Source organism: Falco naumanni, chromosome 1, assembly GCF_017639655.2.
Source record: "Falco naumanni isolate bFalNau1 chromosome 1, bFalNau1.pat, whole genome shotgun sequence".
In the NCBI taxonomy this organism is placed as follows: domain Eukaryota; kingdom Metazoa; phylum Chordata; class Aves; order Falconiformes; family Falconidae; genus Falco; species Falco naumanni.
Window position 1 is genome coordinate 48169246 of NC_054054.1, and position 20059 is coordinate 48189304.

The window sequence follows — 20059 nt, forward strand, 5'->3', positions numbered from 1 at the left end:
AGGAGGCAGGCATTGCTTTGGCATTTCTGCCAGTGAGTCAGCAACCCATAGGGGACTGGCACACATTTTCACCTGAAGCTTCAGAACAGGTTTGCAAAGACTGAGTTGGTGGCTTGTTTAATCTTTGACAAGAGCTTACACTCTTTTCAATGTGCTTAAATTTACTTCAAAGGGTGCAGTGGCACATGCAATTCCAGCATAGTATATTGCAGCATTGCAGCTATGCTGTTGTCTTCTTTCATGTATCATTTGCTAAATAAAATATTCATGATCGAACAGATGTTCCAGAGAAAACTCTCTGCAAGCTTTACTGTAAAATAATCAGGAAAATTAGTCTTTTTACCTTGGAAGTTCACATTTTGTTACACATTTATAATAGGGGTTTTGCTGTAGGCTGAATTGCTTTCAGTACTGTAGATAGGTTTACTTTCAGAGAAATGTTCTAAAATGATTTATCTTCTTAACATGGTAATAAAGCTAAACTGGCAGAGTGCTGTTATACTGAGCATTTGGCAAGAATGTCATCAGTATGGTGGCTCATGTCATGATTTATCTAAAGACTGTCCATTCCTGCTAGCAATAACCAAGTTGCCTATTACGTCATTACTGGGAATTTCATGCTTAAAAGTTCCAATAGCTGCTCTCCCTTTTCATTGATGGAACCGATTTCATGTGTTTGAGCTACACGTTCACTTGCCAGTTCTTAGCAGTTACATTTAAAATGTGTGTCAGCAACTAGATACATTACAGCCTGGTTGTAATGGGAAAGTTCACACTACTGTCGATTTTAATTAAGTACTTAGTCATAGAACCAACGATTTTAGTATCCATGTACTGTCTCTATTGTATACTGTATATTTAATATATGCTTTAGGAGTGCAAAAAGCATCTGGTAAAGCAAGTCCTGGACGGCAAGAGCAGCACTGAGAGGCGAGCGGGTGCGTTGCCAAGTGTTAAGTGTCCTGTTCTCTTAAGTGTTCCCGCTTTCCTACGTGCTGCCTAAAAGCCGGAATGCCGGCAGCGCAGTTGGCAGGCCCCTGTACACCGAGCCGGCTTGCTGGAACCGCGAGCGGGGGCGCCCGGGGGTTACCTGCTGGGCGCAGGGAGCGTGTGCTGCGGCTCTCGGGGGTGCGGTGCGGGAGCGGCTCCGCTCGGCGCGGCGCGCTGGGGGCAGCACTCTCTGCTCCCGCGTGGCTCGCGGGGCGCGGGAGCGCTGGCACGGCCCGTGCCACGCACGGATGAGGGCGGCCCCGCTCCCCGTGCGAAGACAAACCAGGCAGCGCCCTCGCTGCGGGGCCGAGGGGCCGCTCGCCTCCCGCGCGGGGGGCGGCCGCCTCCTCCCCCGCAGGAGGCGCCGCGGTGCTGCCGGCCGGCGGGCTCTAGGACCCAGCGCATCCTTCCCGCTCCGCGGCGGGGAGCGCCCTCGGGCCTCCTCGCGGGCTGGCGCCGGCCTGACCAGCTGCACGGTGGCATCCGGGAAGGGGTGGAGCCCTCTTTCTGATTGGGCAGAGAGCCTGTCGCTCTCCCTGCTTTCCCCCCCCCCCCTTTAGCGGGCCCGCGTGCCGGCGTGTGCGCGTACGCGAGGGCGCACGTGACGCCAGGCCGGGGCGGGGGGGTGGGGGGTGGTGCGCGCATGTGCGTCCGGCGCGGCGGAGCCCGGGGCTGGGACCCCGCTCCGCGGTGGGCGGGGCCGCCCGGGGAGGGGGCGGGGACGAGGCAGTGGCGTGGGGACTGATGGGACGGATTCAAGATGGCGGCGGGGCAGCCAGGGCGTGCTCGCGGCCCCCTCCGGCGTCTCCCTCATTCATTGCGGCAGTGACGGGCGGCGCGGCGTGAGCTGGCGGCGGCGCCCCAGCTGGCTTCAGCGCGCCGGGCGAGTGGGAGTGAGCGAGTCCGGGAGGAGGGCGAGGAGAAGGAGGAGAGTCGGGCCCACCAAGAGGAGGGCGGGCGCCGCCGGGCGCTTGCGAGAGGGCGGGGAGGAGTGGCGGGTCGGTGTTGCCGGCGCGGGCGGAGCGGACATGGCCACCATGGAGAAGCTGATGAAGGCCTTCGAGTCGCTGCGCTCCTTCCAGCAGCAGCAGGGTCCGGCTGCCATCCCCGAGGAGCCTCTCCAGAGACCGTGAGTGACCCGCATCCGAGGGTCGGGAGGGCTCCCGAAGGGCTTCAGCAGCGTCGTTCCCCCCGGCCCGGGGGAGGCCGCCCCGCCAGGCCGGTGCCGCTCCGGGGCCGCTGGCAGCCTGCGAGGCAGCTGGTGGTCCCCGCAGGAGTTAGGCCTGGGGTGCTGCCCTGTCCTTGGCAGGGGGCTGCGCCTGTCTGGGAGTGCTGCCTGCTCGCTCGTTAAGTTTAAGCTAGGAGTAAACTTTCTGGGCATGCACGTTTGAAAAATAGCAGTATGGGTAATGAACGCGAGATACAAGAATGTTGGATGGGATTCACAGGCTGGTTCTAGGAAGGAAAACCTTTTCGGCTAATACGCTGCTGGGAAAAAGGCAAGAACTGTCTAAACATAACTTAAAGCACTAAGGCTCATAAAGTCTGAGTTCTGATGCCTCTGCGGGGAGTTGGTGTGGATGTCTGTTTACAGCAAACTTCACGTAAAATCTTCTGCTGTGATTTGCTGTGCAGAGACCTAAGAGGAATTGATTTAAATATTTCTCGGTACCCTTTTTCTTTCTTAATAGTTAGGGACAAATGTGTTCTGCCCCTAAACTATTTGGGTTTCCCATCCGGAGGCATTACTGAGGGTAAGGGCCAGGAGCTGTTCAGTACCACGGTGCTGCCCCTCTCATTTTAGTCTTTACAAATAACATTTATTGAACAGGTGGAAAGACACTAAGATTTTTACAGGATAAATGCATGGGTCACGTTAGTACTTTTGCTCCAGCTGTTGAGGACACGAGAAGCAGAAGGGCTGAGGAACAGGTAACTTCTAAATTGGCAGTTTCATAGTGTTTTGGCAGAGGATGTCAAGCAGTGGAGCGGGGCTCTTGGCCACCTGCTCCCACAGTACATTCTGATGTGGATGCCAGCTAAGTTATCATGGTTGATGCTGTTTGGAGAGTGTGGTCTCAAGCAATCTCTGTGTAGTTTTAAGGCATAATAGATGAAGAATCTCTTTTTCATGAGCTAATTGGTTTTAGCTGCCTTACTGCAGGGACAGATTTCTCTGTTGTGTACTTTTTGTGTTAGTATTTGTGTGACATGGAGGATAGATGGCCATCTATTGGCAATCTTTCCTATGTGTAGGTGAAAAAAATCCGGAAAGTTACTGATCAGATAGATCATGGTATTTCAAAAGAAGGTCCTGAAATGTTCTGTCTGGTTCGGGGGTCTGAATTTAGGCATACGCAACTGAAAACATCAAAAAGTTAGGGTTGTCGTTGTCCTTGTTGACTTTGCTTTGTGTTTAAAAGTAGGCTATATATTTTTTCAGAAAACTCATGTTCCTGCATGCCCTCAGGAGCTATACAAATTCAGTAATGGCACTAAACCTCATAAAAGCCTGTGAAAGGATATTGTGGCAGTCTTTGCTGAAGTTTCCCAAACTTTTAGTGAAATACCAGGTGACATATTGGATGTAATTCGCAATACTGTCTGCATTTTATGTATTTATTTTATTTCTTGTTTGAAGTGAATGGGAAAGGAAAATTGCTTCTGTGTTTTTCTTGTGTTTGGGGAGAGGTGTTCATCTTCATTATGGTTTGGTACAAATAGCACTTAAATATTTCATAGTTCTGTGTGGTAACTTCCTATCATTCTATGTGTTTCTGTTATAAAACAGTGAGAGCTTACCTGTCAGTAATAAAAGAATAAATTAATGGGTGAATGTATTCACATAAATGCTACTGGTTTGCTTTTTAATAATTTCATTAGATATCTATTTGACATTGTCTGTTAGATCAGAGTTGTCCTGATTCCTAAATTAGACAAGTGAGAAGCTGTCATTCCTTAAATTATAATCTCATTATTACAGGTGCTGTTGGACTTTTTCACTACAGTAAAAGTAAAATTAACTACCCACCTCTAATTTTTTTCTCCCAAAAATAAACTACCTTAATTTACAACAATATAAAGTGACCTCTATATGACTAAAAATATTAATTTTTAACAATGTTTTATGTTGGAGTAGGCAAAAATCATTTAAAATATTTTTGGTAGAAACTGAGCATTCTACATCTGCTTAGTGAATGAGTCTTACTAAGGGCTGTCTGTCTCCTGCTATGAAATGTTTTAAGATCAGAGGTTGGGGTAGAGAGGACTTAACTGTTTGCACATGTATTGAAGTTTTTCTTCATTCTATTTTGAGACAGGGACTTCTGAACTTTTGATAAAAGTGATATTCTGGCTTTACTTTTTTTCTTGAAATATTAATTGAATTCAGGCCTTTACCAGGAAGGTGAAAGCTTTTTCTGTTTTAAGAGATTTTAATTGGTAATAATGATGTGTTATGCTTTTATTACACATTACACTTGGATGTTAGTTGCTTATCTGTTGCTGTTTTTCTTTCCTTTATGAAAATTTGGTTTGAGCTCTTCTGTCATCATATTCCTTCTATACATGTCTGCTGAGGCACTTTATTTTCTTCTGTATCTCTTTTTGGCTTTTTCAGACCCTTAAATTTTGATTGGAGTTAGATGTCTTGTTTTGGATTACAAAGCTACCAATAACTTAAAATCCAATTAGTATGATGTAAAAATTCAGAGTTTACGCAACTAAACTAAAAAGCAGATGGGCCATTGCAGTTCATCCTATATTTTACATTTTATTAATTTTTACCATTTTACCAGTGAGCAGAGAAGAGAATGACTTGCTAATGTTTCTTCTGGAAAGGTGTTTAGCTTTGATTTGATTAATCCAAAGGTTGATTCTTCACCTTTTCTCTTGTCAACAGTTCTAATAGTTCATTACTGTAATTGTTTTTCATTGTGCCCTATTCTGATTTATTTTTCCCCTTAAATTTAATTCTAACCTTTATCTTTACAGCAAAAGATACTGCAAGAGCCAAAGTGCCCTTCAGTAATATGCATTTTTCTATACTCATTATTTTTCCTGGATTTTTTATGTTTGAAGCTGTGGTTGTAAATTGGTTTCATCAGTTCTGTATGTAGCGGTATCATGAATTTTTTTGCTTATCTGAAGACAACATGAACTGTGTGGATAATACATGTTGCCCTGCTTGTCAGTGGTGGTTCCTAGATATTTTTTTGGAGTTAGCTTTTCTAGGGTGTGTTGTAGACTTGTTTAGTTAATTTTACTCTCCATCGCTGTCTGTTACTAAACATTGATCCACTCATATTTCTCTTTGTTATTAATAGATTCTTTTTTGAGTTTCTCATTACTTTTCTCAAGATTATTGTCAAGCCGTTTGGCTTGGCCCTTTTTCTTAATGCTGGTTCAGCTTTAGAGCTTCAGTACTATTTTTATATATCCTTAATTTGAAGGCCTGATAAAAATTAGCATCAGTGAGCTGCATCTCTTTGTAGCCAGCTTATCAGAACTCGGAGTGCAAAATATCTGGGCTTGCTGGTTTTCTTATATTGTTTATTAATCTTCTCGGCTAGAGAATGTCTGTAGAAGTACTCAGAAGGTTAAATTCCTCTGCATGTGGGATGAAGCTTTCCTGTAGATAACCGCTATTTCCAGTATCTCTGGCCTTCTGTTACTCATCAAACTTAAATGACCTTAGCTTGGGGCTTGCTACTTCAGCTCTCTCCTAAGAAATGTGTGATACTGCTTTTGTCCTCCTGAGTATGCTCATCAGCAGTTTGCCTGAGGACTTCACAATACTTCTAAATAAAGGCCTTTTTTGTCATGTTTTTTTTTTTAATAAAAAATCATGTGTTTTAGATACTGTACTGTAATCCTTCTCCCTCTGTAGGCACAGAAAATGTGGGTGCACACAACGTTCATCAAGTGTTTGTCTTCCACCTTTTTTTCTATATTATCAAAAGCAGATTTTTTTGAAGTTAAATAACCAAATGGCAGGTGAAAGATTCAGTACAGCAAACTCAGTTGGATGTTTGTTCCTCTTTCACTTTGGATAGTAACTAGTAGTTAGTCTTCGCCTCTAGTTTCTGTTATTTCAGTTTAATTGGTAACTTGTTATTTATATGTGTTCCTTCTAAGTTTTCACATTACATTTTCTCTAGTCAGGCCTTTTTCAATTTTTTAAGTTACTTCTTTCTATGAGGTGCTATATTCAGTGTCAAGTGAGCTCTCTGTTTAGAGAAATCTGCCAAAGAGATTGATTTGTACTACTCTGATTAGTACTGAACACTACTGCCGGCCTTGCTCAGGGCTATATTATGTGTAGATGATAAAGAACTTTATTCTGAAAGCACTCTCATCCAGCAACGTCTTTAATATGTTTTCTGTCTGAAATAGTGAGCTTGTGGGCAAGTTCAGATGTGTCTATTCTGTTCTTGGTTTGAATGTGTACTGAAAACGGTGCTCAGAAGAGATGTGGGCAGTATTAGGTAAAATTATCACAAAAGTTGAAATTACTTACTCATTTTCTTAGGTACCTGTTCATATAAATGGTGCTTAAGGTGCAAAATCAGTTGGACATTTTAGGAAGTATTGGCTGTTTTCTTGGAGGTGATCTGAACTGAAAGTGATGGTAAAGACTCTGTGGTGCTTTTTCAAGATGGATAGAAAGGCATTGTATGTCTTGATCAAATTCAGGTTGGCTACTCGTATTCTGCCAGTTGCATAAGAACACAAGCCAAAGAAGAGATCCTCTTTGAGCAACAGCAGAGCTTACCTAAACAAGATATTACCAAATTATAATGGAAAAAATGGGTTTGTTCAGAACCATTTAAAAAATACTTGCCCTTTTAGAAAGTTTAAGAAGTGAGATGAGATGATCCTTCAAAGGAAAACCAAAACCTTGGGAGTTAACACTTTTTAACCCCCTGCTTCCAACCTCATGGAAGAAAAAGAACAGGGGTACTTGCAAAGAATGATGATTTTTTTTTCCCCTCAAAAACTGTACTATTATTTGAGCTAAAGCTCTTGAATATTACAGCTTGCTTATTCAAAATTTTTGTCTAACAATGTGTTTTGAGTTAGCTTAATTTAATGTGTTTATTGGCTACTTGTTTGTCCTTAATGTTGCGTTAACTATGTCAATGTAACTCCAGGCTGTTCACATGGTTTTCCAACTTCTAGTTCAGAAGCTTTTTGCTATTTGATGGTTTTGCTATTTTTTTAAGACAGAAAATTAATGCTAAAAGATATAGTTCTTACTTGGAAAATAAAAGGGAAGAATCTCTGTGAATGTGAGTGAAAAATTTCAGTCATAGTTGTGAATATATGGGTTTTTTTCAGTTCCTTTGGGGGTGGAGCATGGAAGAAGCTTCTGTTCTAGACTCAGGTGTAATGGATTATAGGATCTTAGATCACATTGAAGCGAATGTTAAACAGATTTTGCAAAGTAGAAGCTTTTCATATTGTACTCTGCATTGCTTGTAGATATGCATTCTTTGATTCTGTGAATGTTACTCCCTTCACGTTACACTCTTGTGGTGAGTTGACTAGCCTTGGCCTTTCCTGGACTATCTCAAGTGTTACTATAGGGACGTTATTTTTGATGAGCATAGACTTTGCCCAAGGAGAGCTTTGCTATTTCTGTAATTACAGAACCATTTGGAGGAATGCGGTGTGAGGTAGGATTGCCTTGGCATCTTTTCCAGTTCAGATACAAAACAGTTTAATAAAACTCTAAGTTTCAAGAACTTGCCAGACAAAAAAAAGCCTAAGGTGGTGATATGTGTGAGGAATGTCTTTTGAAAAGTGGTATTTTTAAGTCTGCAAGACTTGTTCTCATGGCATTTTTTCCCCAGCCTTTTTCTTTCTATCAGTTTATTTATTTCAGTGTTGTTCTAAGTCCACTCCACTTTTACCTTCCTTTACCTTTACTGCTTTTCATTCTTTAGTTCTGTTCCCCAGATATTTTCTCAGTGAAAGTTACAGAATTAATATGATATTCCCTGTTAAATGATTAATTCTTTTTCCAAGTGTCTACCTTTCCCTCTGCTTGTGGGCTTGCCTGCTCTCAGCAGCAGTTAATATATTGAAGCTGTGGGACTACAGGTAGTTGTTATACAACTATTGATAAAATGACCAGAAGAGTGCATCATTTTGTTGTATAATCATTAGAAACTATTCTAGCAAGAGTGTTTAAATGGTCACTGTTCACTTTTAAAGTGAAGTTGTCTCAGACTCATTATCATTGTGTTCTTCTTTTAGAAAGAAAGAACTTTCAACTACCAAGAAAGATCGAGTGAATCATTGCCTAACAATATGTGAAAACATAGTTGCTCAGTCTTTAAGGTAAGACAGTGTCTCTAATGTATTGCCTTACTATGGATAGCTACTTCGGAGTGTTAGTTATTTGGAGGTTTCCTGATAATTGCTGATGTTAAATGTTCAACTTTTGTTTAAAACTGGAATGGCACAATTTTACTTTTTTTTTTTAACCAGCCCAAAATCTAAGGCGTAAGTAATGTTTACACATTTGTAGATTAGGCATGACCTTTCCTCCTCAGACAGAGAAACTGAAGCACAGGGGTCAAATACGTTACCAGATTATGTAGGAAAAGGCAATGATCTTCTGAATCTTGATCCACTGAATGTCCCCTCCCTGTGTATAACTGTGTATCATACATGTGTAGCTGGATTCTGAAACTCCCTCAAAAATAGTGTTGATGTTTGCATAGTGTACATAGTAACTTCCTAATGTTTGTTTATTTAGAAATTCTCCAGAATTTCAGAAGCTGCTGGGAATTGCTATGGAACTCTTTCTCCTCTGCAGTGAGGATGCAGAATCTGATGTCCGGATGGTTGCTGATGAATGCCTTAATAAAGTTATTAAAGTAAGAACTTTCATGTGCTGTACTATCAGATTTTTCCTCTTCTTGATGCAGTGTCCTGTATGAATTCACACTGATGTTCTTTTAGTTGCTTTTCTTATTGTTGATGATCTCTCATACTGTAAGAGATTAAGTAAGCTTCTTTGCTGAATTGTGTACATGCTCTTAGGTGAGCTTTTTATGCCCAGATAAAGATACTTAACTTGTCTTCTGTCATTCATAGTTCTAATGCATTCTTTTCTTCAGTCGTTCATTAACCAAAACAAGAACATGGGCTTTTCTAAAATCATTTTGTTGTATGGGAGGAATACTCTATTATATTGCTCTGTAAACATAAAGATACTTAATGTGAGGAAATGTAAAAATATTATTAAAAAGCTGACTGAAAAATGTAATGGCTTTTCATTCCAAACTAGTAGTATGCTGTAATTCAGGTAGTGTGATTTGCTGATATTGGAGGAGGAGCTTTTAGATAATAATTAAGATAAATATGGTGTTCTGGAAGTTAATGTGATCCAGAATAAAGTGCTTGTTGGGCAAGAGCAGATGGGCATTCATATGAGGTCAGGCAAGGTCTAAATCTTGATTCAAGTGTCTCAAAATGAACCTTCTGAGTAATTGCTTTGAGGTGCTGCTTCCAGGACAAGTTTACCTTCATCTGCCCTTTCTTCCCCAGCTCCGCCCCCCCCCCCCAGTTTTCTGAAATACTTGACCTCTGAGTCAATGTAATGTACCTGCATAATTGATGTAGTTGATGCAAAGTTTAAGTGCTTTAGAAATACACAAGTAATGATTTTCTTTAGCATGAAGGGGTGTGTAGAAGCAAGCAAACAAAACAACCCTATTTCTGTAAGGATTTCTCTCGGTTAACTTGTATTTGTTTGATATCTGAATGAATTAAGTCTTGGGAGTTGAGCTTGTGGCTGAAAGTTGTATGGAGAAAGCTTACTGATTATGTAGTATATCTCATAATGATAGGGAATGAGGAAGTGCAAGTGTCTTGCTTTTTTTTGTTTGTTTTGCCCTGTAGCACTTTGCTGTGTGTGTTCTGGTTTAAAAGTTTTTCCATTTGCGGGAGTCTAGCACTCTATGAAATGTATACACCATAATGTAACTTAATTTGCTTTAAAAGATCTCTGAAACATTTCTCTTTCCACCAAACTCTTCTGTAGGCTTGGTATAAAATTAACCTTTTTAATAATTAACAATCTATTTAATATTGTTGTTTTCTGGCAAGTTTCAAGATACCTTGAAAAACTTCAGGGTTTTTTTCCTTTTCAAATTTTTGTATGGTACTTCTTGTTTTAAACATTACTGTGATTTTAAATGACAGTCTTCTATAAGTCATTAAGCTTGCCAGTCGGTCACAGCTATGAAGTGGTCATAGTTGTGATATTCCAACCACTTGGAAGCATCAGACTTATCAAAGCTGGTCATAGTTTGTGTTCTATTTCTGGTTTATGCTTTGTGAAAGCAACATCTTTAGGCAGACATGCTCTTGCATATAAATGCGGAGACAAAAAGATGGGCAGCTTTATTTTTGATTGTGCAAGTAGCAGTGATGATTGTGAGCTGGGCCCCTAAGCTTGCCTATTAGTCAACGTTTAACTTTTTTAGTACCTCAGGCCTTTTAGAGGCTAATTCTTTTGCCAGAAAGATGCTTTATATTTTCTCTCTTTAAATATAAGAATATAGATGTAAGTGTTACTTGTGTAACTGTGTCTGTCTGGAGTTTATGCTTGTTAGTATAATATTAAGATGCTAACACTTCTGTGTAGACATGGCTATAAACTGAAATGGCAAATAAATTTAGGTAAACACTCTCTAGGTCATCTTCAAGTATCACTATGCTGACCTGTCAGAATATCACAAACAGCATAAAGGGCTCCATGTTTAATTAGCCTTGGTGATATCTATATTTAAAAGAAAAAATACCAAGTTGGGAATTACCAGGTTTCTGTGGGTAAGGTGTTACTGAAGCTGTCATGTTTCTGAAGCTGATGTATAATGTAGTATTCTCTGTGCTGACGATACTGTGGGACTGATACAGATTGGAGTACAGTTGGTCTCAGTAACTGTGATTTATTATTTGTAGTAATTTGGATTGACTGTGCTTATGGTTTTTTTTCTGGTTAGGGTGACTTGCTAGATTCTAGCCTGCTAAAAAGATAGGTACGCAAACTCCAGTTGAGTGTGGTGTAAGGACAATTTATCCTTGAAGCCAAATAGTACCTGGTGCCTTTTTGTGTTGCTTGATATCCTTATATACAGGGGCAGCGAACTTCTCATAAAACTTAAATCTCACTTATTTCACAAAACTTATCCCTACCTACTGTCATCTAGGCACCTGCAGTTAGTAGCTGGGGTGCTTATGACAATAAAGACACGAGCCAGGTAAGATTTTTCTGGGGAAGGTAGTACCATTTTATTATGATGATTGGTATAATTGGGGGTAATGAAGTTTTGGGGCATACAGTTTTAGTCTAGGGGAATCATGCCGTGGAGGAGCCACAGGTACTTCACTGACCATATTAAAGCAGTTGTGGCCTCTACATCAGCGTGTGCCATGTAAAATTTTGTAGTCATGAGGAATCCTGTGAAGATGTGAGCTTAATGGCTGGTGGTCAAGAAAACAGATAGAAAATTAGGAGTTACTGGGCAAGGACAGAAGAATGGAATACTAAACATTATAGCACTTACACCACGGTGTGAAGCTTTCATTTAATCTGAAGAATTGGGATGTTCATAAATAGGAACAAAATGTAAGAGAAAGGGTAATCATTTGTATACAAAATATTCTATAGGAAGAGATTGTATATAAGCAGAACTGTTTTAATATTTTTTTTCTTGTCTGCTGTTTTAGAGACTGAGAGGGAATGATCGAGTTGAGCTGAAGAGAAAATTACTACTTTTGGGTGCTTGCTTTGATTTCATGTATCCCTAGTTCTTAGCCAGACTGCAGGTTCAAACTACAATGTGTGCTCTGGCACAGCATGCTTGATTAGATCTTGGGATGTGATACATACGGTGTCCAAAACACCTTGTGGTAATAAATGGATGCAGAAAATAGGCTGATTCATGAAAGAAGGGTGTTTCAAAGGCTGTTAAAGGTAATGGTACAAGCACAGCCTCAGTTTGAGAAATAGTAGAGGACTACTTGATGCTGGGGATGTACAGCAGGGAATACCTCTTGCTGCTTGTGAATACTATTTTTGTGTTTTAATGTTCTATTAATGAGTATCTATTCCTGGTCGTTGCCAGAAAGCATGTTAGGTTGGCGCTGCCTGTGGTCTGATCCCATATGGTCTTTTTTTAGGTAGAATGGGTAAAGCAGTCAATATATAAGTGCAAATAACTGTTCGTAAAATTTGTTCACAGTTCTGTTTTGTGTTTGTGGGAAAGATAAAGGTGTCTGTCTTTTAGCACTTTTTTGGTTATACATCAAATATAGGGGCAGTTAGATAGTTTTGTGCCTTTTTCAAAGCTGTTTTATTGCAAGCGTAACATTGTTCCTGTAAAGTGCCCCCTCTCTGACACAGTACATTCTCAATGCATTTTATTGCAGGCTTTGATGGATTCCAATCTGCCTAGGTTACAATTAGAATTGTATAAAGAGATTAAAAAGGTGAGTTTCTTCCATGTTCTTCTGAAATAAGGTATTTATTAAGTGTTTTAGCATGTGGAATGTGGCATTAGTGTGAATAAATAGTGTATGTCTTTTAATATCAAGGTCAAAGTTTCACTTAGGAAGGATTTGTGACTGTTTAATGCATTATTTTACCAGTTTCCTCACTATTGGCCCCATTGTTTAGATTTAACCAGTTCCTGAAAGCTTATCTGGTAGAAAATGCATGAGCATTTGGTGTGAACAGCAGTCTGAGTTAACCTTAGTGACTCTGCACCCAAATGAATAAGGCATATTCATGATGTTTATTGACTGAACTGGAAAGAAAAACTTCAAGCAAAGTGTGGTGAAAAGTAGGTGGAGGGCAGTGATGTTCCTAATTTGGCATAACTTCTTGGAGGTATCATTTGATCAAGACCTGAAGTGGCCTGATAAAAAATTTTAACTACTTTGTGAATGTGTGATGGGTACTTACAGCTTCTCTAAGAAGTATGTGTAAAAATACTGAAGCATCTCTCTTTGCACCAAAACTCATGATTTAATATGTCCACAGGAAGAATTTTAGTAATAGCTTTTTTGAGGTATACAACTACAAAAGAAAAATTACGTGTTCAGGACTGTCACTGAAATCATGTGTCTATATCTATAAATATATAGCAAGGCTTGTGTAGAGAGAAAATACAGCCGTTACTTATTAGACAGCAATGCTATTGCTTTTTGTTACATTTCTTTGGAAATGATAGAACTCCTAGGAAAGAAAAAGCAACAAAACCAATGTGGATAGCTTATCTTCTGTCAGGTACAGGGCCTATAAGTAGTCTGCATCAATATGTTACTGTGTTGTTGTGTCTTAATGTCATACAAAATTTTTGAGGGTATAGAAATGGACATCTAGCTAACGAACAGAAAACAGCCAACATAAAAATCATTCTGAAGGCTCCACATTATGACAGGTGCAGGAGGAAATAGTTATTCATGTGGCATGTGCTTCTTGAATAGTTGCTCTCAGATTAATGGCAAAGGCAAGAGAGAGATAGCAGGCATAACGGAAACACCCAACAAACTGAATTTTGTTTGTGCATCAGTTGGATCACTTTAGGAGCCATGTCAGAATCTGAAGTTTGACTGCAAACCTGAAAAATGTACGTTTTGTAATTCAGATGCAAGGCTTTTTTGCTTGTCCTGCTAACATGACCATGAGCCTTTGATATACTAGCTAAAGAAAGAAAGAAATAACAGTTTCTAAACATCTCTGCTCTGTCTTCAGAGGTGCTTGATTTGAGTAGCATTTTGGTTAAGTTCAAACTACATTAGATACACAATTTTTCCTAGACATCTATTGACTTCCATAGTTTTTTGTATTTCCAACAGTACTAAAGAACTGTACTATATCCTTAGACACCAGGTCTAAAGGCATTCAGGCTCAAGTCAGGTGCACAGCTGAAGGTGTCAGTACAGACAAATAGATACTAAACTTCAGGACACAAGCCATTATGAAGTGATACAGATCAGTAAGTGGATTTTTCCTTGGTATGCTCAGGAGTTGAACATTATTTATTAGCATATTTCCACTGCTGTCAGTTTCATGCTGCATTTATATCTCTACAAGTGTTCCAGTGATTTTTAGACTCTGTCATCAGTGTTTCTTTGTTGGTTTATGCCTTTCTCTGCGGTATTTTAAGCTGATTTCAGCAGAGTGTTGTCAGACACTTCCTTCTCTTTCTTGGTGTTCCTTATTATTCATTTTTGTTCGCTTGGAAAATTCCTTGTACCAGCTAGAAAATGAAGGCAATCATGAAGCTGAGTTGGCTTTCTTTTGGCTAACGGAAATTTATGGCTTCCAGACACCTTCCATTTGTATCTGTTTTAACTGAAATGGTATAAAACTGCATACTATCATACATTTTAGGTATTTTTTAGTAAATGGTTTTGCTTGATGAAACGTAACAATTATATTCTTGTGTCTAGAATGGTGCTTCTCGAAGTCTGCGTGCTGCACTCTGGAGATTTGCTGAGCTTGCCCATCTAGTTCGGCCTCAAAAGTGCAGGTAAACATGTCCTAGTAAGTGAATTTTCCAGAGAAGATTTAACAAAATACAGTTATTACTGTTCTCAAGTTTTAAGTATTCAGTTGGGAGGTTGGAAGAATTCCTATCACATTATTCTCTCTGAAGTAGCTTTATTTGATTAGCTGGTTTTCTTTTATTGGAGTTTTAGTTCTGTGCTGTACATGACTTGGGAGGAAGTGGGGGAGAATCTTGCGAAGACAATGATGTATATTTTTTTTAAGTGTATTTTTCTTACTTCTATCTTAATGTTTGCAAATTGTATTCAGAAGACTGTTGTCTCGTTTTCTACATTCTGTGTAGCTAACAGGTATGGTTTTTGTTATTTAGTAATACCACAGATTTTGAGTATGAATTTAAAATGTTTAATTAGTTTTTCTCCTTTGCTATACTTAGGCCATACTTAGTGAACCTTTTGCCCTGTCTAACACGAATAAGTAAGAGACCTGAAGAGTCAGTACAAGAGACACTAGCTGCAGCGATACCAAAAATCATGGCAGCGTTTGGCAATTTTGCAAATGACAATGAGATCAAGGTATCTTTCTTTAACCTATTAGTGCTCCCTGTTATGTTTCAAAACAGAGTAAGTTGTCAGCATTATCAGTCACGTTATAGAAAGCAGTTACATCTGCATGTCTGAATTAAGGCAGAAGTTGCCCTTGCTTGATATGTGTTGAGTAATGCTTTGAATGAATGAAAAATACATTTGCTGACTTTTTTTAGTTCACCTGTGTTTTCCTTTTCTTTCTAGTAAGAAGTAAGTTATGTTTGGTTTTTTTAGGTTTTATTAAAAGCTTTCATAGCTAATCTTAAATCCAGTTCCCCTACTATCCGTCGAACAGCGGCAGGATCAGCAGTAAGCATCTGTCAACATTCACGAAGAATGCAGTATTTTTATGCCTGGTTATTGAATGTACTTTTAGGTAAGATTCAGGGGTTCGGGGGAGGGGGGGCAGGGGAGGGGAATTAAATTTGCTTTGGGTATAACTAAGATGAATTTATTTCCCATGTAAGACACTTTTCCTATGTGAGATGTTTTCAGGCAAAGCAAAAGTGCTTAGACTACCATTTACACTGCTTATGTTTTCTCTGTTTTGTGTGAAGCTAGATGAAGATGTGACTCAAGCTGTTTGTGTGTGTCTGTGTGCTGCAATGCTAATTGAGTAATGTTTAAAAGAAATGGCCAAAGTTAGAGAAGCAAGTGGCTTGTTGGATAATAAAGAGTTCCTGGGATTCTGGAAGAACTTGCTCAGGAGCCTGTGAAGACTTGCATTGTTCAGCAGCTTGGTTGTTAGTGCAGCAGGTCTGAGGTGGAGGTTATGACTGCTGTTCTCTGGGTCATGAGCACATACATACCCTGTAGCCTTTTTTGGAAGTAGCACCATGTAGATTCTTTGTTGAAAACCTAACTTAGACCAGAAAGTGATTTTTTTTATTATTTAAAAGCTCACAACTTTGTGTCAGGTATTGCTTGCGTATTTCTTCATCTGAGAAGTTTGCATGGTCTTTATGGTGTTTTGCAGCTTGATGGGATGCTTGTCTGGATTGTAGTGGAAACTTTTGCCATAGTTTTGCTGCTGATTAGGGGTTCTTTACTATGTAGACTATATTGTAAAAGGAGAGGTAAGGAAGACCAACAGATAAATAAAGCATTATTCTGTTAGCCTTGCTTCTTTCAAGAACGAGTGAAAAACTGAAATGCTATGTAGTGACATTCCTCATTCTGTGACTTGAAAATGGTATACATCTATGCACATGTTCTTTCCTGCCTCAAATGTTATGTTTTGTAACATCCTGGCAATGGTACTGAATTCAGACAGGAGCAATAATAGGAACTCAATGAATTGATTCTGATTCCCATTCCACCCCCAAGTAGAAAGTTGTGTTACTTTCCATAACTTGTTTTTATTCTTCATAAGTTTTGGGTTTGGCTCTGCTTAACAGGTATACATATAGAACAAGGTTCCCAGTACTTGAGGGAGGAGGCAAAACTGTAAATGTCATTCATTAGGATAGAGGCGCGCATGTGTGTGAGCGAATTATGTTACGCCTTAGTTAAATGGTCAAGTAGAGAGAGGAAGCAAGTGAGGGGAGCAAGAAAGTCTACATCACTTGGTGAAAGCATCAGGTATTACAAAAAAGAACATTTTTTGTGATTATATAGAGTGAGAAGAGGCAGGGAACAGGGAAGGTGAAACAGGATCCTCTGACCATTCTCTCACACTTCTTACTGATTTTCAGAAATATTTCTACACTTTCTATTTCAGAATATTTCTATTTCAGAAATGTTTCTACACTTAGTAACAACTTAAGAATATTTTCTAGGTTTTGTTTGGGTGTTTTTTTGGTGGTGGTTTTTGTGTTGTTTTTTTGAAAGAAGCTATTACATGGATTATGTGAAACTAACACACTATATCTGTTGAAACTAGCCACTGTCAGTAAATGATTTGGCTGCTTCTCTTCTACCCACAGGCTTGTTGGTTCCTGTAGAAGATGATCATCCTACTCTTTTAATTCTGGGCGTTTTACTTACACTAAGGTATCTCATACCTTTATTGCAACAACAAGTAAAGGATACCAGCCTGAAAGGCAGTTTTGGTGTAACAAGAAAAGAAACAGAGATTTCACCTTCACCAGAACAACTTATACAGGTAAAATATGAATAATAACCCTAATCTGAAGAGTACTAATTGGAAGGAAAATAAAGAAAACTTACATATAGTATGATAGAGCACTAGTTTGATGTTGAACATAATAAATTATTTTCTCAAATTCCTGTTCATCTTAGTCAATTTTAATGGACCAGCTGATCCAGTGACTGGGATTTCTGGTCATTACTTATTAATAATTCCAGAAAAATGCATCAGTAGTCCTTGCTAGGTGTTCCCAAAGGAGCTAAAGAACTTCATAATCATTATGGTGTTCTTTGATGTGATTCCTCCTTCTATAACGATGAACAGAAACAGATGTCTAACAAAAAGGCAGTGGAATGGCTACAGTTAATTGATATTTTCCCCTTGGAAGAGTGTGGTGAAGATTAGATGTAGCAAATATCAGTAATTTTTTTAACGCACCACTGAAATTTAGTGTGGTGTATGGAAAGAAATGTAGCATGTTGTGTCTTCATAGAGACTTCCTTTGTTGGGTTTTAGGTTTATGAATTGACTTTGCATTACACCCAGCATCAGGACCATAATGTTGTGACTGGAGCTTTAGAATTATTACAACAGCTCTTTAGAACGCCACCACCTGAACTTCTCCATGCCCTGACTGCTTCAGGGGGCATTGCACAGGTCAGTGTATCCAAAGATGAATCTGCCAGCAGGAACCGCAGTGGGAGCATAGTGGAACTCATAGGTAAGCTGTATTTTTTGTAATTTGAGTAGAAGGAGCGGAACATGTATCAGCAGCTGTATTTCTCAATGTTAGCCAGAAGTATGAAGGATAAAACAAAATGTATGAAGTTATACATGACTTTTCCCCCCTATCCCCAGTACAGTAAAGGGTTTTTTCCTTCCTTCCTTTAAGTGGGTATACATTTATTGAGTAGTGACAAACGAGTATTTCTTACAGTTTGTGTTGATTAGAGGTTTTTTGCTTACACAGGACAAGTTAACTGGTGACAGATTCCCCACCCCACCCCTTAATATACTCTCACCGAGCATCTGACAACTGTGATTCATATAAATTCTGATTAGATCAGCTTTTTATTAACTGAGAGCTCCTTGCTGAATACCAAAACCAGCATGAAATTAAAGCATGACTTAAGTTTGTCCATAACTGCTAAATCAACTATCAATGTTCTTGTCTGTCAAGTGCATGTTCTTAAAATTGTCTCTTAACTGCTATTTATGTGTTTCAAAAGAATCAGTCCCTGATTGGATTTCTGTAATGACTTCTGTATTAAAATAATGGGTCATTCTAATATTACTGCTCTTAGAAGGTAAATTCATTAACCAGAAGAAATCGTAGTGGAGAAGTTTAGAATGTATTTTTTAAAAAGCAAAATTTACACAAGTGGCATAGAAAAAGAAAAAGTCATTTGATGGTGAATGATCCAAAAAACTTGAACTTTAAAAGCAACAAGTTTGCTGTTTCTTCCTGGCTTTGGTTTTTTTTTTTCCTGGGTTTTTTTTTGGTTGTGTTTTTTTTTTTTTTTCTTCCCATCTGTGGCTATTAGAATTCCTTCATGATTTCAGCAGCTCTGTCTTTGCCCTGATGTGTTACTTTCTGTGATTTGCAGCTGGAGGGGGGTCTTCATGCAGCCCTGTTATTGCGAGAAAGCATAAAGGTGATTATTTTCAAAAACAAATCTTTAATTGCATTCCTTTCTGGTTTTTTGTTCTGGGGTGTTGGGGTTTTTTCTTCCACTTCCCCACTTCATTGTCTTGCTGAACTTTGGTCTTTGTTTCACAATTGCCTTTGTGTTATCAGCTGAGCTTAATTACTGTAAATTTTAAAAGAATTCTGATGCAAATTCGGATACGGCAATCCAGATATTCTAAAATTATTCCAAGCAGTATAATTCTTATTTTTGCTGTAGTTCACTGGCCGAATTATGATGATAAATATTGATGCGACTTTCACTTCTAAAGAGCATATCTAAAAATAATCTCTCTGAACAGGGCATTCTCCCTTTTTGATGGTAATACTTAATCTTTAATGTAACTCACAAATAGTTAACCTTCCTGGTTTTGTTAGGCCTGTTTTTTTTTTTTTTCTTTCTTCACTAATGCATGTATATGTTTGCATGCTTTGATATGATGCTTTTTTATTTCTTTTTCTGTTCTTGATGATTCATTCTATACATTCTGTGTCTTACTGTGTATATTTTAATTTTTTTCAGTAGGTAATGCATTTAAGCAGGATTTTAATTAATACAATTTTCTCTGAAATGTTCTTTTCCCAGTTTATGAATGAATGTACTTCATATATACTTAAAAGTTTATACTGCCTAAAACCAGTCATATCAGTACCATAATCGGTCTAGCTACACCTGTGTAACAGTTCCATTGCCTATTTGAGGTGAGCAAAACGTTGCTGTTGCAGTGGACCTGTGTAAGAGTGAAGTGCAGTCAGTGCAAGCATAGTAAGCAGAGAGATGCGCAGTACTGAAAAGAGAAACTTGAAAGAAAACATTTTAAGACTAAATAAGATCATACAATATTTAAGGACCATTATAGCAACTCACACTTTTTCCAGATATAGCCTCCTGTCTTTGTGTACAAGGAATCTCATGATGCTGAATGTACTGATATACTTTAAGAATATTAACTAAATATGAAATTGTGGTTAGAACTGAATGAAATAGTACTTGTGGGTATAGTGATAATTTCTAGTTTAGAAATAGTAGAGTGTTCTGAAAGCAGGTATTGCTGCAGCATCCAAAGGTGACACGGAATGCAAAATCAGAATAACAATGCATAACACTTTTAAATGAAAAATGGTAAATGATCACTTTGGTAATTAGAGTCGCTAGTAGTCTTCAGTGTAAC

The 20059-nt window shown here is 39.0% G+C and overlaps 1 protein-coding gene across 5 annotated transcripts in view; it reads left to right on the forward strand.

Moving 5' to 3' along the window:
• Positions 1–1742: 1742 nt before the first annotated feature.
• The window catches only part of HTT (huntingtin), an 84357-nt gene continuing 66040 nt past the window's right edge, over positions 1743–20059 (forward strand). Inside the window, exons 1-10 of one of the 5 annotated variants that reach the window (XM_040592967.1) lie at positions 1743–2119; positions 8251–8334; positions 8756–8876; positions 12439–12498; positions 14467–14546; positions 14961–15099; positions 15346–15487; positions 17037–17215; positions 17717–17921; positions 18808–18855. In XM_040592967.1, the coding sequence (XP_040448901.1) occupies positions 2019–2119; positions 8251–8334; positions 8756–8876; positions 12439–12498; positions 14467–14546; positions 14961–15099; positions 15346–15487; positions 17037–17215; positions 17717–17921; positions 18808–18855 (1159 nt within the window). In that variant the 5' untranslated portion in view covers positions 1743–2018. Of the gene's footprint in view, positions 2120–8250; positions 8335–8755; positions 8877–12438; positions 12499–14466; positions 14547–14960; positions 15100–15345; positions 15488–17036; positions 17216–17716; positions 17922–17951; positions 18856–20059 lie in introns of those variants that run through there. The other 4 variants (XM_040592972.1, XM_040592991.1, XM_040593001.1 and 1 more) reach the window with 4 other exon arrangements.